This window comes from Triplophysa dalaica, chromosome 15 (genome assembly GCF_015846415.1).
Source record: "Triplophysa dalaica isolate WHDGS20190420 chromosome 15, ASM1584641v1, whole genome shotgun sequence".
NCBI lineage: Eukaryota > Metazoa > Chordata > Actinopteri > Cypriniformes > Nemacheilidae > Triplophysa > Triplophysa dalaica.
Genome location: NC_079556.1, coordinates 6,765,011 through 6,788,970, shown reverse-complemented (window position 1 = coordinate 6,788,970; position 23,960 = coordinate 6,765,011). Strand labels below are relative to the sequence as shown.

Here is a 23,960-nt window from a genome sequence, read left to right as displayed (position 1 = left end):
GTGCTTAGGCTGAAAAATCATTCACAGATTATTAGTTATGCTTTCACGGTGTGTGTGTAACAGTTAACGTTATTCCGCTGAGATCTCAGGTGCGCAATCCGTGGATTTTAGGCAAGCATACACGCACAACGTGAGCGCTGTTTGCTTTAACAGATTTGTTTGTCTCCGAACGAATGAAGTGAGACGTTTAATACAAAACTAACCGCAGAGGAATTCAGGAAATATAATTTAGTTAAACGATTGCCATGGCAGTACTACGCGTGTGTTGTGTTGACAAGCCAAACGGAAGGGGGGTGGGATGCGCTGTAACTCAATATCATTTAAAGTGTCATGAACCAAAACTGGTTGCAAAACTGTTGTTTTTTGACGAGGCAATAAGGGTTGTGTTTACACAGCCATTGGGTGTTTTTAAGCAAAATATATTCCTGAAATTTCATGAAGACCAGTGTTGGGTGTAATTAGTTACTAAGTAATTAGTTACTGTAATTTAATTACTTTTCCCTTGAAAAAGTAAAGTAAGGGATTACTATTCTGTAATTTAATAACAGTTACTTTTGATGTAATTAAACGAAATACTTTGTGAAATATATGCGTGTGCAATAGTGTAATTGACATCAAAATTCAAAGTCTTACTTTAAAATCTGTGCTTTAATGTATAATTCTCACATTTGTAATACTTTGGGCAGTTAATAATATTATTTATTATTAATTATTATATTATTTCATGTCTATCCTTGAATCAATTAACTAATCAAGGTTGATGTAGGATATAGAAAGTAATTAGTAATGAGTAACTAAATACTTTTTGGACAGAGTAATTTGGACAGTAATCTAATCACACTATTGAATATGTAATGAGTAACTAGTAATTAATTACTTTTTCAGAGTAACTTACCCAACACTGATGAAGAGCCTAATAAACCATACCGTGTTAACACGTTAGTTTCACGCGTTTTGGCTCTTCTGGCCTTCCATACAGCGTATCTGCGTGTAATGGATGATGACGTCACTGATATGCAAATTAACGCCTGACGTTTAGCACTTTCAAATGAAAATAGTTGGGAACACTGCGACACATCGCGTGTCTATTCCTGAAACATGTATTTTTACAAACTTGTCGTTAGTGTCTTGTGTCTGGTGAGTAAATCAGTACAACATTACCGTTTTGATGTAGAAATCTATCCGTGAAATAACTCATTGGGCTTATATACATATAAAAGGGGGTTTTACTTTCGTTTTTAGTTTCTAAGATCATTCTGCTTGTAATAAATGTGGTTTATACGATTGTTTAAATTAGAAATCCACTTTATTGTGATGTTATTCTTCTGTTTAATTTGTTTTTTGTTTATTTTAGACTATGTCTGTAGGTTTGGCAGAGGGCAGGCGAATGCGCAGAAGACGCGGCGTTTGTGAGTACGGTACTTACCCGCATCTGGGGAAAACCTGCTGCTTGTGTCCCAGCGGTGAGATCAGTTGTTTTGAAAACATCTTCACTGTTTTATATTGTCATTGTTAAATGGTGTGTTATTGTACTAGTTTTGATGTATTTGTGATGGCAGAAACAATCACAATATATATTGTGAGTCATTTCTAGTAAAGACTTTGAGAACAGGATTAAGTAATGTCTTAAGAGTATTTATAACACATTTGTGAATATTCCATAAGTATTTAATTGCTATTTTATGAACTTTTTATAGACAAATATTTTTCTTTACAAAAAATAAATGTAAAATTAAATTATGAAAATGGTTTTACTACATTAATCATTATACCATAATATTATGTAGTTGAACAATGGCAGCACAAATAGTATCATTCTGCCAAAACAGATGGTTATGATACAATTTTTAAAATATATTTTTATATAATTCATATAAATCTTTTTATAAAATATTTTATTTTAAAAACATTGGATGTTTATCAAGTGTGTGTGTGTTCCAGGCTACCGGGTTATATCTGATTGCGAAGACAACATTGCTACACAATGTGAAATCTGCCAGGATGGCTTCTTTGCGACACACCCAAACAGTGAACACACTTGCCATCGCTGTAGAGACTGTGATCCTGAGAGTAGGTTTTAATTCTTCCCTTTTACATGTTCATTTACCAGATGTAAAAGTGATTTTAATGTATATTGAAACTATAGTCACTTTTCAAAGTAGGTACGATTAGTATGCAGAAATAAATAACTGAGCCTTCATTTCTGCTTTCCCACTTTGTGCATCATTCCAGGAACTAAAATGGAGATGACGGATTCTTGTTCGAGGAATTCTGATGCTGTCTGTGAATGTCAGGAGAATTATTACTGCGACAAAGGTCACCTGTGCAGGACCTGTCAACCCTGTGACAAGTAAGTAGTATGTGTATATATAAAGATATAAAGATAACTGAAGGATACAGTGTGAGGAATAGGGTTTTCAGTAAAAACAAGAAATAGGGGTGTGTGGATATGGATATTAAACATAAATTCAGTCTTTTCTCTGTTTGCCTCTCATTTGTCCAACAGGTGTGAGGAACAAGGAGCTGTGGAAAGACCATGCACATTAACCAAAAACACAGTGTGCCGTGCTGTCAAAATGTCTAAAGGTACAGAACATATACTAGATGCAAGCATACCCAGTGGCCGGTTTTATGCAATTTGTTATTGCTATTTATGCAAAATACAGTACAGAGAATGGTGATGGACAACTACCAATGGTTGCTATGTTTCAGGAGGCATTGTAGCTGTAGTTGTGGTGACAGTCATTCTCATCATTGGGCCTTTGATGGTGGTTTGTTTTCTACACCAAAAAAAAAAGTTTTGTTTTAAGGACAGACAGAAGAAAGATGATCCAAAACTCCAGGTAAATTCTCCTGTTATGAGCTTCAATCACAGTCTAGTGACGATGCATGTAGTTCACATGTTCATAATCCAAGTTGACATATGTATGATTTTTTATGCATTTCTCTTTTCTTATTTTCACATGTAGGAACTTCTCCCAAAAGGTATGTTTAAATCTTATGAGTTAAAATGATATCAATCCTAAGGAGCCTAAATCAGTGTTCTTATCTTCTCCATTTAGCTGTTGACATAGTTCCTTACCTGCATGAAATTGCTTCCACTCTGCAACAAAAAAATATGATAGATGTTGCCCGTCGCACTGGAATGTCTGAAGCTGATATTGAACAACATGAGATAAACCACCCAAGAGATGTGAAGGAGCAGACCTACAGACTTCTAGTGGATTGGTCTCAGTCTCAGGGTTTATATGAAGCCTATCCAACTCTCATAGAGATACTTCTGGAACTGAAGGCCAAAACAACAGCTGATCGGATCAAACAAATTGTTCAAAGAGAACCAGTCAAAAACATTTAAAGCTAGCTGTATATGGAGAGATGGTGGTCTAGTGGGTTAAACCACTGAACTGGTAAATCAAAAGGTTGCTGGTTCGATCCCAGCAGCCACCAGCAGTGTGTCCTTGAGCAAGACACTTTACTCCATGTTGCTCCAGGGGGATTGTCCCTGTAATAAGTGCACTGTAAGTCGCTTTGGATAAAAGCGTCTGCCAAATGACTAAATGTAAATGTAAATGTGGTACAGATCTGGGATGACCCAGCACTAAAAGGTGGCTATTTGTCGGCTAGAATACGTGCGTTTTCATTCATATACATTCAGTGCGAATGCCGCTGATGTTAGGGTTAGGGGCGGGATTAGGTTTTTTATTTTCTGGTATTTGTACGTTTTTGTACGATTCACAACATACTGATTCATACGAAAAAGCCATCTCATAAAATCGTTACTAATTCCAATGAGTTCAGGTTGGATCAAAGATCTTGAGGATCAAGCCTTGAGGTGTATTCCCAATCCTGTTCTTCTCTTAGCCGTTGGTTCCTGTCAGTTTACACACCATATTATTAATAACAGCAGAAAACACCAAAAAATAAGGTGATGCAACCTGGCATTCTTTAAAGCATCAGCATATTGTAGGTGAATATGTAGAGAAGCATGTTTTTTAGGGAAATGTGAACAGCATTCCATGAGTTAAACCAGCTAAGAGAGCTTTCCTGTAGCTCAGTGGTAAGAGCGTGGCGTTAGCAACGCCAATGTAATGAGTTCGATCCCAGTCAAAAACAAATGTATAGTACAATGCAATGTTAGTCTGCACAACGCAAGGTTGTGGGTACGATCCCAGGGGATTGCAAATACCTATGTAAAAAATATATAGGATAAAGCAATGTAAGTCGCTTTGGATAAAAGCGTCTGCCAAATGCCTAAATGTAAATGTAAGTCGCTTTGGGTAAAAGTAAGAATGTAAGAAGAGTTTCCTAAATGAGATTACTCAGTTTAAAAAAAATCATGTATTTTTATTGTGATAGTTAGCCGTATTTATCTGAGTTATTATGGCTTAAATCGAAAGAAACCAACTTCAGTTTTATTGATATTCATTGGAATGCACAGTAAAAAAGCATTATTTTGATGAAAAAAATTAATCTCATTTTGGAATTAAATTCTTCATACTGTATCCGGTAATCTTCAAATGAATTGTGGATGTGGCTGTGATGTATGTGGACAAACAAGAAAATCTGTGGATAGAACATCACCAGCCCATATGTTGACACATTCATACAATTTTGCCCAGAGGACTCGATACCATAAGTGCTTTAAAATAATATAATAATGTTTAGACAAGATAACATTTTCTTAAAATGAGCTTAGTATGTAAATGTCTTCAAGGCGATTTTTACATGGTAGGCCTACTGTTTGTAATGTGTGGAATGTTTGTATGTTGCTTCCTGCTATGTGTTGTAATAAAATAGGACACATTTTCACACCGATTTCTATTCATAGTTGTTCAACAGCAGGAGCCCATGACAAATGAAATGAATCTCTTGTATATTTTTGTTTAAAAGGCCTAACAAGGCATTATTTGAGTTTCTTGATCACTATAAATGGATTGTACAGAATCCATAAACAAACGCTGGTATATTTCTACATTTTGGCAATAGATCAGTTTTCTCTGGAGGTGACACTTTTATTATACTTCCATGTTTCTTGAAAGTGTACGGAGCCCTTTTAGGGACATGGTGGTGGGAAAAAATGAGAGGGAAGAGAAAAATATTTTTTTACACTTTTGCGTTATCTCGCAAAATCTTTGCGTTCCCCCGAGGAACATTGCGTTCTCTCGCAAAACTTTTGCGTTCTCTCGCAAAAACTTTTGCGTTCTCTCGCAAAACTTTTGCGTTCTCTCGCAAAAACTTTGCGTTATCTCGCAAAACTTTTGAATTCGGACAAACACTTCCTGTTTAGATTAGATAAGATTCAACTTTATTGTCATTACACATATACAAGTACAGTGTAACGAAATGTAGTTTAGGTCTAACCAGAAGTGCAATTAGCAAGTGCAGGATATACAGTGTGAATAAATACAGAATACAATATTAGGGGAATATATTTAATGTCCTGCTGGCTGAGTTTGAGACTAGCTCCTTAAACATTGGTTTATATATGCAGATTCCCGAACTAATAACTAGTGAACTAAAGGTTCTTATAACACAAATGATACCTCATTCTACGTAACGTAAACAATGAACATGAACTAAATATTTTAACAAAACGAGCCCCAGGCGGGAGCCGGCTGAGACAAGACCGAAGGGATCCTCTATAAAGGGCAAACCCAGAAGATCATTAGGCTACTCAAAATAGTAATTCACTTCAGTGCTACATAATGTAGTATAACTAAAACCAGTTTAGATTCAGCAGGAGGCCATTAATGTGTAATCTGAATTTGGTGAGACTACAGTGTGTAACATTTAAGTTATTAATGACAATTTTTTAATAACGCTTTTTGGATTTACAGTCAATTTGTAGACGGTCTCTTTGAACTACCCCATGTTTCCTGCTCATATAGAGATACATTTATATTCTCGTTTTGAGGAAGACTAGGTTGTTGATCCTTGTCTAAGAATAATGTGTTGTTTGTGTTATAACAACGTTTAGCTCACAAGTTATTGGTCCGGGAATCTAGTATGAACCGCTCCATTGTTAATGTACGCAGCTGAATAACAGGACGTTTGAATGTTTTGCGAGATAACGCAAATATGTTTGCGAGAGAACGCAAAAGTTTTTGCGAGAGAACGCAAAAGTTTTGCGAGATAACGCAATGTTTCTCGGGGGAACGCAAAGATTTTGCGAGATAACGCATAAGTTTTAAAAAATATTTTTCTCTTCCCTCTAATTTTTTTTCCACCACCATGTCCCCAAAAGGGCTCCGTAAAAGTGATTGTTTTTGTATGCTTAATGTTTGAAGATCTGTTAGCCTGTTTTGGTGTCAGTTTAAGGAAGAGCGCCCTCTAGTGCAATGGAGGATAAATCTGACAGCACCCAAAATCACAGCACTGCAGATTAGAGAGATTCCACTGAGGAGGAAAGTCATAGTGTAGGACCCTGTCTGATCCACTAACCAACCTAAGGAAGAAAAATTAGAGATCCCATCAAATACTTTGACTACGTTACATGTGCTGCAACCATAAAAGTAAATGAGAGTGTATAGTTGTAAATGGTGTGTATTTATGTGAATAAAAAACAGTTCCCTTTACCTCCAATAGGTGGGCTGATGAGGTAGGGGATGGCGTGAAGAAAGTAAACCACTCCCAGCGCTGATGTAAGGTGTTTGGGGCTAACAGTGTCAGAAGTCACCACAGGGATCAGTGCCACGTAAGCTCCATCAAAGTAGCCATAGAAGATAGAAAATGGCACCAGCAGGGCAAAACTTCTCAGGAGAGGCAGGAAAAGACAACTGAGGCCTTCTGACCCCACAGCCAGCATGTAGCTCACCATCCGATATGACCTCAAACACCTACACACACATAAAGATCAAATCTGGGTATAACATTCATAGACTTTTATATTTTAACATTTACTGTGCACACTAGATGGATCTAATGGCCCTACTGTTATGTTAAAGGAATGCTCAACCACCCCCCAAAAAATCACTTTCCTAATTACTCACCCACATGTCATTTCAAAGCTGTATGACTTTATTTCTTGTGCAGAAACGTTGGTAACCAAACGTTACTGCCTCTATTTGATTTCCATTGTAATGACACAAAACCACTGAAACGTTTCTCAAAATATCTATGTATTCCACAGATGAAAGAAAGTCATATTTGGGTGAACTATCCCTTCAAGCTGATTAGGAAGGGACTGCCACATTTGTGCTGAATGTTTTACTCAACAGGCCTCTTAAGTAATATGGGTATGACTGACTTGTGTAATTTCTGATATATTTTTCAAAAGGGAAAAGTGATTTCCCAACATACTTACTTTCTGTCTGCAATCCATCCGAAAGTGATAGTACCCACAATCCCTGAAACTCCAAGTATGGACATAAGCAACGGCGCTTGCTGGGGGCTGATGCCTGCACCAACGGAATATGGCACTAGATAAACAAACGGCACACTGCAACCGTACGCAAGGAACAAGAAGGACACCAGCAACAGTAGGAAGTCTGGTATCAACAGGAAGGAAGTTTCCCTCGATATTGTATCTCTTAGTTTGGAACATATACTGTTCGTAGGCTCATCCAGCATCTTTGTGTTTGCCACCGTTGAATGTATCAGAGCGGTTTGGTTAAAGTTAACTATTGATTGAGACTTTGACAATGGGATTGTTATGTTTTCCCGGTTGATGGGCAAAAAGCACGAATGCGGGTCACCTGATTGTACTAAATCTCGGAAAGTGAGATGTAAGTCTTTGTTCAGTTCGTTCGTCCTTGGATGTTCTACGATCTTCTGTTTCAGCTCTTCGCTGGAGTGTTTTTCTGTATCATCTATCCCCATATGTTCTTTACGACCATTTTGCAGATCCCTTGCGGACTCTACGTCTGTGTCCTTCTCTGTTTTTCCATCTATCTGCGTAATATCTTGTGCATTGCGTTTTGCATTTGCTTGTTTCACATTCTGCAAATCAACTTTTTTGGTGTTCTCCAACTCCATCTTCTCCCTTCTACTCTGGCCCCCCAAAGGTCTCATGAGGGCTCCACAGACACACAGGTGCGATACCAATCCCCCTAAAATAAGCAGCGCCCCCCTCCATGAAAAGCGCTCGATGAGGAGTTGCACGACAGGAGCCAGAATGAAAGTTCCTATGCCGCTTCCCGACATGGAGATTCCGTAAGCTAGCGCTTTCCTCTCGGTGAAGTAAGAACCCACCATGGCAATTGCGGGCGTGTAGCTGAGAGCAAATCCCAGACCTATGCAAGGGATCAGGAGGGTTAGTGTTCACTGGTTTGATGCAAAAAAATGTATATTAATGAATACATTAGATCCCCAAATTATATAATGTATATATGCAGATATCAGGTCAAGTTTTTTTCTATTGACGGTTTCATCGGACGCACACGCCTGGCTCTGTTTGTTTATCGGTCTGGCTAGTGGTTATGATATTTAAAAAATATTTTAATCAATTTATATTCATATCACTTTATATTAATATTTAATATAATAATATAGTATAATAATTGTGCTTAGTAAACAATTTGTTTATTTATTTTTATGGGTTGTGTGACTTCTGCAATTAAGTTCAGCTGAGAAACAATACTTCTACTGGTAACCCAATATTATACAGGGTAGACATACTTTTAACTTGCTAGATAATGAAATTTTCAATTTTTCTTTTGTTTGTTTTCAGAACTAATCTACAGGGAGATTATTATATATTGTTATATACGTGGGAATCGTATTCACGCGAACATCATGTAAGTGATAGAACTGAAAATGCCCTTGTTACTGAGATTACATCTGTTATTGACACCAGGCCCAGCGAATGCCAAGTTCTGGAATGCACTTATCTATGACGACATTGATAGGTTGAACACCACCTCTATAGAAAAATAACAACGAATAATTCTCTAGCCCCGCCCACTGGGTCGCGCATGATAATTCTGAAGTGGCGCGGAACTAGATAGAGCGAGCAAGCAATAATCAAAAATTCCGTTAAAAAATAGCCAAACATTGTGCCATACCTTGTTGTGGAAGAATACAGTCACTGCATAACCTTCCTTTGGATTCCGATATTAGTAATACGGGGTTAAAGTTTAATTCTTAAGACGTTTGAACAATCTATTTGAAGTGGTATTATTTCGGGTACTGGGGGATATCCATAAGTTACTTGGAGTCTCCCGTTTGTCGATATCGTGGAAACTCTCGTAACATTTAACACCTGCTATCATGGTGATCTTTTTTACGGTACGCGATAATGGGTCTCAAATGCAGACAGGAGATCTCCATATAATACTGATGCCGTTCGAAAACTGTGAATGGTGCTTATGTGTAACCTAACGTTACGTCTCTAACCATATTCACAGAAGGCTCCAACTATGCAAACTGCTATTCAATCAAAGCGGTGGGCGTTTACTTATAAAGTCTTCAATGCGGCACGCCCATTAAAACCGATCGAGCATTTGCAGAGCTGGTCTCAAAACCTGTGTAGAAAATAGCCTATTACTTATTGATTTTGATGTTTTTGAATGTAAAAACCATGCAAACTTCATAAATAGATCTCATATAACAGTTTAAAACAATAAACAAGCACAGTTCATGAGACCTTTAAATATATTTGATTCGGTTTTGTTTAAATGTTTGTGTAATGTTAGAAAACTGAGACAGGAACTTTAATTATAGGTTTATATAGTGTATATATACTTATATATGTATAGGTTTGGTGTGTGTGCATCTGTATCTAACCTGTGACAACACCCAGTGTAAGGTACAGAAACTCAAGGCTGGTGGCCATTGAACTGAGCAGCAGGCCGGCAGAGGAAAGTATCCCACCAATTATGATAGCTATACGGGAGGAGAGGCGGTTCCCGATATAACTACCCAATGGAGCTGGAGAGAGAAAGAGGGAGATAGAAAGAAAAACATGAGTGAGGCAAATACAGATATAAGTTCAATTATTATTATAGATGAATCAGACAACAGTCTTTGGTACCTGATTACTTCTCAAGAGGATAATAAGGATATCACATATCAAGGCCACCACAACAATATAAAAATGTGTTTGTGTGATCCGTCTTTCTCACTGGCTGCATGTTAAATGTGGTTTAGTGTGGACTTTGTACTATGAACCTGTCAGCACAAACTTCCTGACAACAACGTTTTGTTCAGATCAATACAGTGATTCAGTTCAGATCTCAGAGTCTCCAATTTGTTGTTTAGAGACCTGTATTCATACTGTATGTTTTTATATGGGTCTCACCACATAACATTGTAGTGCAGTCCAACAGGGAGTGGATCCACGCAGTTGCGGAATAATCTCTGGAAAAATATGTCTGGAACTCCACAAAGAAGATGGACACACACCTGCAAAGGACAGATCGGAGATGAACTTCTGAGCAACACTGTTGCTTTTGAGCGCTGTTTTTAGCATACACCAAAAACACATTTTAGACACAGAATCTTTTTGAGAGGTACTTATCCTGCTTTAATAAAAGAAAGAAGTTTAAAAATAACCCATTCGATACATAAAATTTTCATTTCCACTCAGTGTCACAATAATCTGACAGAGATGATGTAAAGAGATTCCAGAACAGGTAAGCAAAAATATCAATCTGTTCTGTCATGCACAAACCTGGTGACACCACGTGTGCAAACAGTGGTAAGGAAACAACCAGCAACAATCATCCAGCCCCATCCGCCGTCCTGTGCAGACCGTTCGATTTGTTGACTTTTCTCTAGACTTTTGCTGGACATCCTTTCTGTCTTCTGGTCCTTTACTACCTCACCCATCACAAGGTCTTGTTTTCACATACACAACAAAATACAGGTACGCAAATCATAACTCAATCGTAAGCAATGGATAACATGTAACTTAGATATTATTTACCACTCCAGAGGATCTGAAAAGAATGACTGGCTGTGTGTGTTCGTGTGTGTGTGTGTGTGAGAGAGAGAGAGAGAGAGACCCTTCATTTGTCTCAGCACAGATTTAGAAAAGGCCTGTTGTTTTGTCGGGTCCTTGCAAAACAAAGGCCGGGACCGTCCTGCTCTAGACACATTTAGAGTATCTGAGTGTCTTTTTGGGTGTCACATGAGAGGGCCAAAAAAATGACTTAAACTAGTTATCTTATTGCAAAATTGTTGACCAATTGGATTTGAAAAATACAGATTCCCGGACTCACCTCAATCTATGTCCAAGAAGCCAGAAAGCGGTCAGACGTTTTTGTTTACTTCATAGATGTCTTTTAATCTTCAACTTGAAGGCGCAACAGGTGGGTTCTCTTAAGGAACATCAGAGAAGCTTAAATGTAATGAGGTAGGTTTGTTGAAGTCGGGTGGAGTTTACCTACAAATCATACACAAACTCACTTTCATACACATTAACACATTACAAACAAACTGACAAATGTTCACAATGTCATCTCTTGTGGGGTCCTGGTACTTACATAACTCACAACAATAATAATTCATTATTAACAGTTCAAAATATAACTTGCTCCACACTACATGGATATGAAATTATATAAGGACTGAAGCACTTGGAGAATGAACCATACAGAACTTTTTTTAATTTTAAATACTATTATATGAATCATTAACAGTTTCCCATTACAAATAAAATGATTTATGTAATGGGCCTGGACCTTATTCCAGTAGGATTTAATGGTGTTCCGTTGGTACCCATCCAACAGTTTACCAACCAACAAAACAATTACAATCTCTATTAAAACAAATACAATTTCCATAATAACGGTTAAAGCGATTCTTCACCCAGAAACTTAAATTCTGGCATGTCATCATTTACTCATCTTCGAGATGTTCCAAATCTGTATAAATGTCTTAGTTTTGATGAACACGGAAAAAGATAATTGGAAGAATGCTAATAACCAGACAGAAATACAATGGTGGTCAAAAGTGCCCCTAACTGAGCTGTCCTACTTTAGGAATTTATTTGTTTTTAATTTAATCTATGCATTTGGCAGACGCTTTTATCCAAAGTGTCTTACATTGCATTATCCTATACATTTGTTTTTAAGTATGTGCAATCCCGTGGGATCGAACCCATGACCTTCTCTTACCACTAAGCTACAGGAAAGCAAAATGTTTTCATGTGTTCAACTGAACAAACAATTTTAAAGCTATTTTTCCTACTATGTGAGTCAATGCGGGGCGAAATCTGTCTGCACATAAGTATTCTTCCAAATATCTCTCTCTGTGTTTATCACAACAAATAAATGCATACAGATTAGGGACAACTCGAAGGTGAATTAATGATGCCAGAATTGTCATTTTTGGGTGAAGTAGCCCTTTAAATCCATTAGATTTTCTGTCTCTATTGTTTTCAGCAGGGAAAAAACTAATTTGCTGATTTATTATATGTATTTTGTTTATAAACCTAATCACACGATAGTTGTGATACATCATTCCGAATATGCGTATGCACAAATGCAAAGTGTGTAAAACAAGTGCATCCATTGCTCGAGATAAATTTGCAGTTTTAACAGTTTTGTTCGATTTCTCCCAAATAAAAACATTGAAAATACATGACTGGACGTTTAAAGAGATCAAAAAGAAACAATTACTTACTCTGCATTGCATTTCTTAGTGTAGCGCATCTAGAGTTGACGACATCCAAAACAACAGTTGCTCCGCTCTGAAGTGCGCTGGACGCACAGGCTTTTGCATCACTGTGCGGCATGCGCGTGAGACACAGCAACAGGGCGGAAACTGCAGTCAACCAATGCGTTTTAAACTTGAAACTTTCTCAAACACATAATTTTTTAAAAGAAGCTAGTACACTACTGCTTTTTCCCTCTCACCCTTCACTTTAATGGGGGCGAAGAGCTGGATTTTTGCATATTGCCCTATAGGGGGTAAGGTGGGTTCATTTGCTTTTCAAAGCGTTTATCAGTTGTGTTAAAGGGGGTTATGTGATGGTATGGGTGCTCTTTGCACTTATGTTTTTTTAGATGTTTGCCTTGGTACGCTTTTGTTGGAAAGATAAATAACTGTACAGCAGAATATTAACACAATATGTAACACAAAAAGATAAAATGAGAAAAAGAGTTTACCTAAATTAACCATGGTTTAACTGTCATTTATAAACTTTATATACAACTATAGTTTATTGTAGTTCTTTTGGATTTATTCGTAAAAACAACACAGTAACCACAAATGTACTATGGTCTCACTACAATAACCTTAATAATGATCATTTAAGTCAAACTAAATGGTAATCAATATGCCCCGTTATTTATTATAATAAAATCATAATTCATTTTCATATTCGATTAAGCTTAAAATAATTAAGTAAAAACATTCGCTTCGGCATCTGTTTAATATTTTATTTGTCTTAAATGCCCTTTCTGGAGTCTCTACATCCAATAAATCCAGTGCACACACACATATCAAGTGTTCCATTTTATATAGTGAAGTCACAACTTTCACTAAGAAAAACAGTGGCTTCTGTCAAAGCAGAGATAGAAAGGCATTACTATTTACATCTTTCCACAAACTGTATTGAGCAAAGCAAGTCTTAACAATCTCAGCAGGAACCTAAAGAAAACACACACAAATCTCAAAGAGAAAGGAACCCTCTGCCCCGAAAGCTCAAACTCTCATTTAGCACAGCAGTATCACAGACAGAAATTTTCTGAGAATAGCAGACTGACTCCCCAAAACTGCCGTATGCAAACAACATCGTGGACAATTGATTTTACTGCATTGCAAGAGGACTGGCCTTCAGCCACTAAAATCATAATTTTGTTAAAGCTGGCAGCAGATACGTACTGCTTCCATGAGCAGCGATATAACATTTTTTTAAACTCTATAAGAGGAAGCCAACCACATTTACAAAAAGCTGATTTTTGAATATGAGCAAATGAGAGAGAGTGGTTGACAGCTTTGCTTGAACATACAATTTTATGCAGTGTACTTGCATAAAAAATCAGATAAATTGCAACTGTGCACCAAATATGTTAACTTTCTTAATACCAAATCCAAACAAAGTCGTTATTATGCTTAAATTAGTTATACAACCGTTTTTACATAGAAAATCTCACATTGAAGGTAAAAACAAATACAAAGATGATCGTTTTTTTCTTTAGCAGCTTTCAACTATATTAATCTGAAGAATAATAGCAGGCAACTTTCATGAGAAGTAATTTAGTTATTGAGGCGACACAGGACATGGCCTGACAAAGCAAAAGTGTTTGAATTAGCAGGCTGTCGGGTTTGACCTCTCCGTCTTACAGTTTGGCACTACAATGGAAAGCCACTGAACCGTCTAAACATGTTTGATATTTGAATGGCGAGGAAACTTTGCACCCTGCTACTCTGAGTACATCATTACTGCTGTTTAGACCAGAGAAAGGCAGCTAAACACGAGGTATGTTTATATAATCAGTTTTAGATTGTAAAGTGACTTTGGTTTGACGGTAAAGACACAGCAACAGAAAAAAGGCAGGGTGGATAGAGGCAAAGCTCACACAAACCAGACAGAGCTAACTGGCCTATTTTGTAAAACACAATTTTAAAAGTCATTGTATTTTTCTCCGTTGTAAGTTCTATATCAAGTATCATGTACCTACTCTACATGGGACATTACAGTAGTTTCCTAACGGAAGTGACAATTTTAAATTGGCCACTTGGTCCCATAGAAATCCTTCTTAAAATTAAAACCATGTGAGAAATGAAAGGCTTCATGTGAATCAGCGCGCATTTTCGTCTATAAATTACCACAATGAACTGATTCCCGTTTGAACGAACGAATGAAAAAACGCTAACAGCAGTGAAGAGTGAACGGAGAACGAACCATAAAAGGTTATTTCATGTTATGCAGAAATCTTAAACAAAGACTTGTATAACCAGAATAATTTGTTAAACATTGTTAAACATTATTTGGGGTCTAAACAGCAGTTTAAAGGTCCACTATCTGGCAAGGGCCACATAAAGAGAACAGTTAAATACAGATGTGCCCCTTTCGCCTAGTGCCAGTTCAAGAATAAGGAAACTTTAACACAGCACGATTTGGCCTTGGTTAAACTTTTCCTGTTCAATATACAGTAGAGATATTTACAAACAGTACAAAATGAAAAACAACAGAAAAAAGAAATGTTCAGTTAGAGTCTGAAAGAGACCGTGTTATTCATAAAAATATCTTTAAAAACCTTTTTTCAAAGTTATTTACAAGTAATTACTATTATGGCTTCTTTCAGATTTCTGTGTGGAAGTCCTTCTGTGGATAAGTAGTCGATAAGTAGTCGATGTCTTTCTTTTAGTCATCTAAAGATGATTTCAGCAGTTCTAAGAAAGCTCCAACGGCTCCAAAGTATCCCTTAACACACACACATATACATAAGTGTACATTATTAACATGCACTGTAAGGACAAATTTTCACCAAGATTGTATCATTGTTATATTTCAAACATATAAAAGCAGATGATAAAATGAAAGACAAAAACAACATTATGATTACTGTAATACCTCATGTTCCAGGAAGAGGGCTCTCATTTGGCCCTTGGACCAAAAATCCATAGCATATGCAAGAAGCTTCGTTGACACTGTGTTTATGCGCAGAAAGTTCCCAACAAAAACAACACGTTCAATTTTCTGTAGGGCAAAACAGAAACATTACATTACAAACATTGCTAGACACAATCTGCTGACCTTTTGAAAGCACTTTAAAATGTAAACATTTAAATATGGTACTACATATACTTTGATTGATTCTTTAAGTATGAATACACACAACTTTAATTAACACCCTTGGCGAACCTCTTCTGTGTGGGACTTTTAACTGCTTGAAAGACACCTTCTGTACCACCAGGGGGCGACAAGAGGTGTGTTTTTGGCCAATTCGGACACTTTGGGATAAACAACCTAAAACACTGTTGATACTGAATAATGTGATTAAAGTCCTCTATTGTCCAAGTACTATCAATGTTCCTGCTTTGTGGTGTTCTGTCCGCTCTGAAAGCCCTGTACAATGCTGCTTGATCACCAGGTTACAAGGCAACACTGTAGAGAAGCCCAGAGTGGCCAGACAGATCCCATTTTCAGGTGAAAAACAAATGACATAATAAAAATGTATTGATCAATCTGTATAAATAATCTTTTGACTGATTTCTGAAAAACAGAATCAGGCTTAACTAAAAACGGTCTAATTAAATACAAATGAATCAAGGTATGTCCTGTAGTAACTTTTCATGTAGTTAACTTTTTAACAGTTTCCTTTTGTTGATGATAAAAATGATTTTGATGGATCTGATGGTGATATGGAGGTTTCGACATCTCTGAAGAGTGCCCTTTTGGCAACAGTAAATAGAGACACACAACACACCTCATTGACTGCACACATGCGTGCGATGGAGCCAATGTTGTTGGTAATAGTAACTAAAGTCGCTCTGGCCAGGTCCTCTTTGGAAATACTGTCTCTCTTCTCTTTGCTCATCATGTGTCCAAAACTATGACAAAAACACACACACACAACACATAATTGTGTCACAAACGGAACCTCCTTAACTACTAGTAAGAAACAGGTTTATCTACTTGCATAATTAAATGGGGACAGTGCCCTCAAAAGAAACATGCCACACCTGCATAATGTAGGTGACATACTGTATTTTGGTACTTTGCTGCATGCTTATACAAACAAGTCTGAGTTCATTCCTCCCGTTCATGTCTGCAACTAATTCATGTATAAATCAATAATAGCAGATTTGCTGGATCAGCTCAATTAAAAAATTTTGAAATCTTTGATTTCACCTCAGATTTTCATGTCATTCCAAATCATGTCATTCCAGAATCATTCCAGATTAAAAACAAAATTGGGTAAGTAGAGGAATGGGCTCTTACTAGTTTGAGTCACATGAGACCCTGTAAATAAAACAGCAGAATCACATTTCATTTGTGGGTCTTTTCCACCTGACACCAGACACACATAGAGCGTCCTTTGTACCTTGAAGCCACTGCTGAGCCCTGCAGGCCGAAACGCTGGTAGTCTCCTCCATAGATATCCTTCACTAGTTTATCCACATTGGTGCTGTCCCCTTTACTAGCCATCTCAAGAGCCTCTTCAAATGTCTCGCAACCCGTCAACAGACAACACAGCCCCAAAAACGTCCCTCCTCCGAGACTATGGATTAAATGGAGACGGAGCCAAAACACAGTTAGATCTAAACACATATGCACAATTTGACTTTATGAACACAATTTTAACTATGTGCATATAGAACGATCATAAAAAAAAATGGGTCAAGGTAAACAAACGAAAAGCACACAAAAAGACACGGCTGTGTGTTCATGGCACAAAGCATGCTTTGAATCCATGCATAAAAAAGACAAGATCTCTCTTCGCGGAGGTTGCTGGGGAGACAGTTTCTATTTCGAGTCAGACACAGAAATAACTCAAGTCCAGATTATTACGGTCACCCTTACATAAAGACTGTAAATATCATAGGTGTTTCTGGTACTCGCCGAAACCAATAACTGTATCTTTTCACAACACAGTGAGACTAGTAAAAATAGAATAGCTTCATAATTACAAACAACAAACATTATGAAAATAATAATAATTTTATGTGCTTGTCAGTTGTCACTAACTTTCTAACTGTCACTAACTGTCAGATTTTCTCCATAGGAATTCACTGTGACAAACTCAAATACTTATGTTTAACGTCCTGAACAAAGACCAGGTAAGTCCAAATTTCTGTCAAACCTTACTTGTAATAAACACTAGCTTCTTTTAAAAGAACGAGCCCTTATTAAACAGATAAAGTAAAATATCTTGCGCTACTTGTTTCTTTTTCAATATCCATTATAAGGAAACAGTTTATCGTATCAAAACAACCAAGGAAAACCAAATTAAATACATTTTGTTTATCACTGATATCAACCACAAACATGATAAAATAAACGTTTTATGTTCTCAGTCTGTCGCTGCCTTGAGCCAAGTTATGTGGTCTCTTTAATAAACAAGCTTAATGGGAAACTATTGTTATCTCTGGAATAAGTTTGTTCTTTTAACAGTAGCTAGTGTTTATTACAATTAAGGTTTAAATTTGGTTCTGCGTAGTCGTTGTTTCGGTAGGCGCTGTTAAGCTGTTTACTCGATCAGACTCGTTCTTTTAACAGCAGCTAGTGTTTATGACAAGGCTTTAAAGAAATGCATTGTTTAGGTACGTAAAACCTCATTAACCGTTTTAGAAAGTCATCCGGCTCGTCTCCTCCCAATCGGAGATTCAGGTTTACAAGCCATTTATCCTGGTATAATCCATTTAAACAATCAAAAACGTTGCAAATCAGTGTTTTGAGTTTGTGAAAGTGAATTCCATATGGATAAAATCACTTGCTGCCCTCCATCCGCACTTCGCTCACTTCATGTAGAAAATCCATTATTTCATGCATTTTGTATCACCATAGTAACTAAATGTATGTAAATGCAGGAAATGGGATTCAAATCAAAAATATTTTCCCCCATTTGGTGTCCCCCCCACTTCTCAAACCAACACTCTTGTATATATATTTTGACTTGTGAACTGAACAGGATCAGACAGTTCAAAGTTCAAGTCCTCCCTCCTGTCAATCAAACTGAAAACTGTTATAGTACAGCCACATTTCGTTCAATTAAAAGGAACCCTGGAGTAAATGCAGTTTTTTAAAAACGTGTGAACGCTGGCAATCGGACCAACACGGCAGAATTACAACATTTTGTGTGCTCTGTGTATTTCCATTTAATAAAAAAAGTTAAATGTCCTAACTTACATTTTTTGAGGATCTATTGACAGAAATGCAATATAATATACATAACTTTGTCTTAAGAGATATTAAATAGCTTACATAATGAAGCGTTATCTTTTTATTACCTTAGAATGAGCGATTTCTTTCTACATACACCGCGGGTCCCCTTGGAATTCACTATGTTGGTTCTACAGTAGCCTTAAACGGACAAACTGCTCTACTGAGTGCGTTTCGTAAATATGTTATCTCTTTCGGAAAGAAGCGAAAACCTGACGACATCTTAGTCCTGTGCAGCCACCGTAGTGCTTCGAAAGGCAAATGGGTGGAGACTAGAGCCCTTAGGTGCAATTCACAACCTTACCACTAGATGTCGCTAAATTTCATACACAGGACCTTCAAATATATCCTACTCCTGTCTTGTTGTAATGTAAGTCCCTCCTTGAAAACCGTCTCTCAGTGTTGATTTATTCCCTGATAAGCCACTTTATTTTTCTGAGCTGTCCTCACCTAGTGCCCGTCACACGTTTGTAGTTATCTTTGGAGTACACTGCCAGAATGCTGACGCCCGAGCCAATGTTAACCAGCAAAATGGGGAAAGGGTTGTCAAGACAGCATGGTCTCTTGATGCAGTTCTGCGTGTCAGATGGGTTCTCAAAGTAATAACACTCAGGATGACCATTAAAGCCAACCGAGTCCATGTACAGCAGCCCCTGGATCAGACAGTCCAACTCATCCAACTTCAGCAGCTCCAGGTCTCCCATCTAGAAAACGAGAAGCGAATGAGAAACAGAGAAAGAAAAAAGAAAGGACAAAATTATTTAATTTATAGTTCTGTGGCATCACATCACCAAGCCACGCCCACCATGAAATCCACTTGGTCCATTACATAGTCTAGATACGCACATTGCTTGTCACTACAAATGGTCATTTTTTAACAATGCCTTAAAACTATTTATCCTATTTGTGGTCAAGCTCCTCACCGTTCTGAAATCATTCTCAAACTTGTAAGCTCCGCCCCCCGTGGCACATAAAGTGGTATGCAAGCTTGAGAAGTGCTTGTCTCTGCCCATCTGGATGAATCTATGCATGCCAGTGGTGGGGAAGCGAATGAAGTGCAGGTTTCCTGTGCGTCCGCAGATGGTGAGGTTGTGTATTTCCAGGTGGACATCACGGACACCGCTTTTGCCGTAAGCAGTGTTGGAGGTGAGATACCTGCGTATGCTCTTCAGATTCTCTACCTCCTCCTGCTCCTCCTCTGCAGTGATGTCTTTCGGTTCAAAGTAAACAAGTTTGACTAAAGTACCGCCGATGTCCAACCCGAACCAGGGAAAGGCTGGAGAAAATTACACACAGACAGAGAGAGAAAGAAAACAGATCAAAATCACTAATTTTAGACCTACATTGAAATGGTCTTAAAAGCTTTAATTCACTTTTTTGAATTTTGCTACACCGCCTTACTACTAATTACCTTTTTATCTTCAAAAACTACAAACAGATTTTTGGAATAAATAACTACCATACTTTCGTGTGTCCATTTTATCTTTCTATGTAGGCTTATTCAAACATGGCAAGCAGGCCAACAAAAAGAAGCTGTGACTGCAGCAGCCAGTTACCGTGGAAACAAGCATTAGGCTGCAAATGGCTGTTCAAGGATGCTTAGCAGGTAAGACACATGGACACTGTAGCATCAGTGCTTACAGAGACGAAAAGACAACGGGTCTGTTATTATTAATGAATGAAAATCGGAGATCAGTACACGCAAATTTCTCAAACTCAACCTGAGTTATGAATCAGCCTTATCATTAAAACTGATGAAAGCATGGCCACTGGGCTGAACCCAGTAAACCTGGAAAAAAGGTTGCTCAAGGATACATAGAATTGAGCGATTAGGTTTATGGTTGATCCATTTATAAAACATTGTCAGCTGGTACAGGGCAGATGACGGTCTGTGTCCAGTGCATTCTCCGTTACGACATCATCTCAAATGACCCACAAGGTTCCTTTACTCCCCCTAAAATAGACATTGGAGTTTGCTGTATCGGGAGGTATTTTGGACTGGAGTTTGGAAAAGTGGAGTTTGGAAAAGTGAAGTAATAGCAACTTTACTAATAGTCACTGCAAACAAAATAATTTCTGAAAATGATCCAAATTCGTGTTTCACATAAATAGGTAATGTGGTGATACAAAATGCACTAAATATTTATTGCCAATTTTTAACCTGGGGACAAACCACAAAATAATCAGTAAAACTAGTGATGGCTCAATGTCATTTCCTTATTGTTTGTTATTCCTTATTAAAGGAATTGAGCCAGAGACAGCAGACGAACAGTGGGTGTGACAGTGGTGTGACATAATGACGTTTAAAAAGGCAGCACAGCCCATGTGGGTGAAAGGTCTGTTTACATCCCCAGTCAGCAGAGACAGAGAGAGACATGGACAGGGGGCAGAGTGAGAGAGAGAATTGGCAGGAAAGTATGGTCGAGTGGGGGGTGGGAAAGGTGAAAACCGGCGAGAGTGAATTTGAGCAAGGGGAGAGGGGTTTCATAGAGAGAGAAAGAGAGAGAGGGGGGGGGGATTGAAAGGCGACTCTGTGCCAATCTGAAAGAGAATGGGTGAAGGGGGTATTGGAGTGCAAGAGCGAGGATTAGGAAATGTGTCCATCACTTGCTTAGCCAAACTTAAGGGGGTCATATGGCGCGAATACATGTTTTTCTGTGTCTTTGGTGTGTTAAAAGTTGCCCATGCATGTACAAGGCAAGTGAAATTGCTAAAATTAAAGTGTCTGAACAAAAGATTAATTAAATCTAAAAGCGAATGCTCACCCAGACCTGCCTGAAACGCCTCGTGTAACCACACCCCCACAAATCTACGTCAGTTCGTGGTATGATTTGACTAAGACCACCCAAATGTATACGTAAGTAAGGTGGGCGTACCTGTCTGAACAATTGCTTTGGGACCTGATGTTCCAAATATGGCAAGAGGCATTAAATTTCCGTCACACGCTTGCAGTATTCGACCAACCAATACGCACTGATTAACTGGCCAATCATAGCACACCTCGCTTTTCAGAGCGATGAGCTTTTTAAAAACATCTACACGTTTCAGAGAGGAGGGGCAAAGAGGAGATACAAACATGCACGGTATGTGGAAAATACAGCATTTTTTAACCTTAAATTGTGTATACACATTGCATTACAACTTAAACAAATGATAATATTCGTTTTAGCCGTGTCATTTGACCCCTATAACATGAATCAGATTAGAAAAACATGCAAATTCAATTACAATTTTGCCTATTGTCTGTTCATAAACATCTGACTTTGTGTGCATGTACTATGGAAGACAGTGTCAAGTTGTCAGCACCTCTAAAAAAAAGATTATCAGTAGAGACAGAAGGAACACCCAAGATATAAATGCCTTTTGTTGGTCAATATGTTCCCTTCAAAATACCGGTTATCTGTTAAGAAAAACGTATAAGTAGTTGGGTCTCAAACTATTTTATAAATAGATCAACAAAGCAAACAATTGCTTCAAACAAAAGAGTATAACGCATGAGAAGAGTGGAATGCAGACAAGCCTGTTGGACACGTAGAATACAACAATGAGGAACTTACAGGAACTTGGATTAGGTTTTCTGTTGCAATAACTTGGATATACATCAAATAAATAGAATTTTCCCCTTAAAAAACAAATGTATGATAGTGCAGTCATCACCAAAATAAATTGCAAGCATGACACCTATTGTAAAGAACCAGGAATCTGTGATGTCAACATGTATTGGTCTAGCTTTTGGTGAAACTAGTAACTTTCTATTAGCACCTATTGTATTATTACTCCTGTATGACATGTTATTGCTCCATGAAGTCTCGATTTGGATAAAAGCGGCTGCAAAATGACTAAATGTCTTACCTGGCTTCCTTGAACATATTAACTTCATCCTGCTTTTCGCCTTTAAATGTGCAAACGTCCAAACAGCCCCGACCACCACGCGCAGAGATCAACATTAAACGTTCGGTGCGTCTTATAACGGCATTATATCTACAGTCACTTAGTTTTACAAAAGGGGCAGAAACAAGAAAATATTCTGCATAGTGGAGTCTGGGGGCGTTCCCGTCTGCCCCTTTTTAAAGCGGCCAAGCGAAGAAAAAAGTCAAGCGCTGATTGGTCACGACGCGTCGAGCCTTCCCATCCCACCTCCTGACCGCAAGCCGACCAATTAATGAACGAGAAGAACAATCGCAAAGGTTTAATCAAAACAAACGGCACATTTCTTGGCTATCGCTTATTTGACCTCGGCCCAGACGTGACACTTTGGACCCTCGTTGAAAAGTTGGTGATCATGGGAATCGAGGTCACTTAAAGTCAACGAGTTAAGAGTATAGACATCTGTCATATATTACGCATAAAATCTGCCTTCACACATGTCCACATGTGCATTCTAGGCCACTTACTGTTTTAAAATGATCGTCAATAATATATTATTACACTAGATTTTAACCCTTGATAAAACGATAACAAAAAATGATATGCGTTCCTCAAAATCGTCCATGCATGTCGCTGAACGTCTGTGTCAATTTTCATTAAAGTGATCTCTCATAAAATCGCTTGAAAAACAGACTGACAGTTCTTGCCTGTGATGATCTACTTACGTGGTCTGCTTTTCTTCGCAGATTCCACTCGCCTCCACAGTCGACACCTCTTCGCCGGGGACCCGTCGTTTTGAGGGTCTTGGTGGTGATGGTGATTTTCGTCCGTCGTGGTGACCGGGCTACAGCTCCCGTTGCTCAGCTGTCGTCGGATCGGCTTGTGCACGCCGTTTGTATACCCAACTCCGTTCTGGTCCATCGCCGATTTGGCTTTGTCCATTGTTTAATGCAAATTATAGAGCTACAACACACGGACACGCGCTAAATGTGCCTCGCTGTCTAGGTATGAAAACGGAAGTAGGCTAATTGACTCAAGAGTAATAATACAAGCAATGGTTAAACCGTTTGTTTACAAGTGTCGAATTAAGAGCTAAGAGCTAACACACGCTACGGTCGAGGTCATTGTCGGTCATATTTCTGTGGTCCCATGCAGCGCTGCGGCAGCCACCCTGTCAAACAGCCGGTTCATGACGTCACCAGGAATGGCTACACAGCGAGCCAGTTTTACAGCTCAGAGCGTTGCGCCGTGCACGCGGATAAGCACAAACAACCATCTTCTAATGTTATCACAGAGCAAAGTACAAAACAGGACTAAT

The 23,960-nt window shown here is 38.2% G+C and overlaps 3 protein-coding genes across 6 annotated transcripts; 1 reads left to right on the top strand and 2 right to left on the bottom strand.

Annotated features, from left to right (window-relative positions):
- The first annotated feature begins 1,016 nt into the window (after positions 1 to 1,016).
- On the top strand, positions 1,017 to 4,809 carry fas (Fas cell surface death receptor). The gene is made up of 8 exons (XM_056768712.1): positions 1,017 to 1,137; positions 1,355 to 1,463; positions 1,942 to 2,070; positions 2,233 to 2,350; positions 2,507 to 2,586; positions 2,713 to 2,843; positions 2,970 to 2,985; positions 3,063 to 4,809. Exons 1-8 carry the CDS (start codon positions 1,099 to 1,101, stop codon positions 3,353 to 3,355), a joined length of 915 nt encoding a protein of 304 aa, XP_056624690.1. The 5' UTR covers positions 1,017 to 1,098; the 3' UTR covers positions 3,356 to 4,809.
- On the bottom strand, positions 4,324 to 12,732 carry slc16a12a (solute carrier family 16 member 12a). Its single transcript, XM_056768710.1, has 9 exons — positions 12,565 to 12,732; positions 11,160 to 11,323; positions 10,610 to 10,775; positions 10,238 to 10,341; positions 9,724 to 9,867; positions 7,304 to 8,231; positions 6,577 to 6,836; positions 6,260 to 6,445; positions 4,324 to 5,041 (listed from the first exon to the last, which is right to left on the bottom strand). The coding sequence occupies exons 3-8, from the start codon at positions 10,765 to 10,767 to the stop codon at positions 6,309 to 6,311; spliced, it is 1,731 nt and encodes a 576-aa protein (XP_056624688.1). The 5' UTR covers positions 10,768 to 10,775; positions 11,160 to 11,323; positions 12,565 to 12,732; the 3' UTR covers positions 4,324 to 5,041; positions 6,260 to 6,308.
- A 576-nt stretch (positions 12,733 to 13,308) lies between these two features.
- On the bottom strand, positions 13,309 to 23,833 carry pank1a (pantothenate kinase 1a). Of its 4 annotated transcripts, none has more exons than XM_056768503.1 (8): positions 23,368 to 23,833; positions 19,699 to 20,051; positions 19,226 to 19,479; positions 16,938 to 17,114; positions 16,835 to 16,855; positions 16,320 to 16,443; positions 15,464 to 15,589; positions 13,309 to 15,313 (listed from the first exon to the last, which is right to left on the bottom strand). In XM_056768503.1, the coding sequence occupies exons 1-8, from the start codon at positions 23,582 to 23,584 to the stop codon at positions 15,254 to 15,256; spliced, it is 1,332 nt and encodes a 443-aa protein (XP_056624481.1). In that variant the 5' UTR covers positions 23,585 to 23,833; the 3' UTR covers positions 13,309 to 15,253. The 4 variants fall into 4 exon arrangements, with proteins under 4 accessions (XP_056624481.1, XP_056624483.1, XP_056624482.1 ...); XM_056768505.1 differs by lacking the exon at positions 23,368 to 23,833 and adding an exon at positions 22,628 to 22,798; XM_056768504.1 differs by lacking the exon at positions 16,835 to 16,855.
- Positions 23,834 to 23,960: the final 127 nt, after the last annotated feature.

Excerpts from the sequence above, each read along its gene's own strand:
- fas (XM_056768712.1), top strand. The coding sequence starts at position 1,099 with ATGTATTTTTACAAACTTGTCGTTAGTGTCTTGTGTCTG. Across the intron at positions 2,071-2,232 it reads TAGAGACTGTGATCCTGAGA|GAACTAAAATGGAGATGACG; the intron begins GTAGGTTTTAAT and ends GCATCATTCCAG. Across the intron at positions 2,351-2,506 it reads ACCTGTCAACCCTGTGACAA|GTGTGAGGAACAAGGAGCTG; the intron begins GTAAGTAGTATG and ends TTTGTCCAACAG.
- slc16a12a (XM_056768710.1), bottom strand. The coding sequence starts at position 10,767 with ATGGGTGAGGTAGTAAAGGACCAGAAGACAGAAAGGATGTCCAGCAAA. Across the intron at positions 10,342-10,609 it reads TGCACACGTGGTGTCACCAG|GTGTGTGTCCATCTTCTTTG; the intron begins GTTTGTGCATGA and ends TGTCCTTTGCAG. Across the intron at positions 8,232-9,723 it reads TACACTGGGTGTTGTCACAG|GTCTGGGATTTGCTCTCAGC; the intron begins GTTAGATACAGA and ends TCCCTTGCATAG.
- pank1a (XM_056768503.1), bottom strand. The coding sequence starts at position 23,584 with ATGGACAAAGCCAAATCGGCGATGGACCAGAACGGAGTTGGGTATACA. Across the intron at positions 19,480-19,698 it reads TTGAGAATGATTTCAGAACG|ATGGGAGACCTGGAGCTGCT; the intron begins GTGAGGAGCTTG and ends CTCGTTTTCTAG. Across the intron at positions 15,590-16,319 it reads GCATGTGTGCAGTCAATGAG|AAAATTGAACGTGTTGTTTT; the intron begins GTGTGTTGTGTG and ends TTTGCCCTACAG.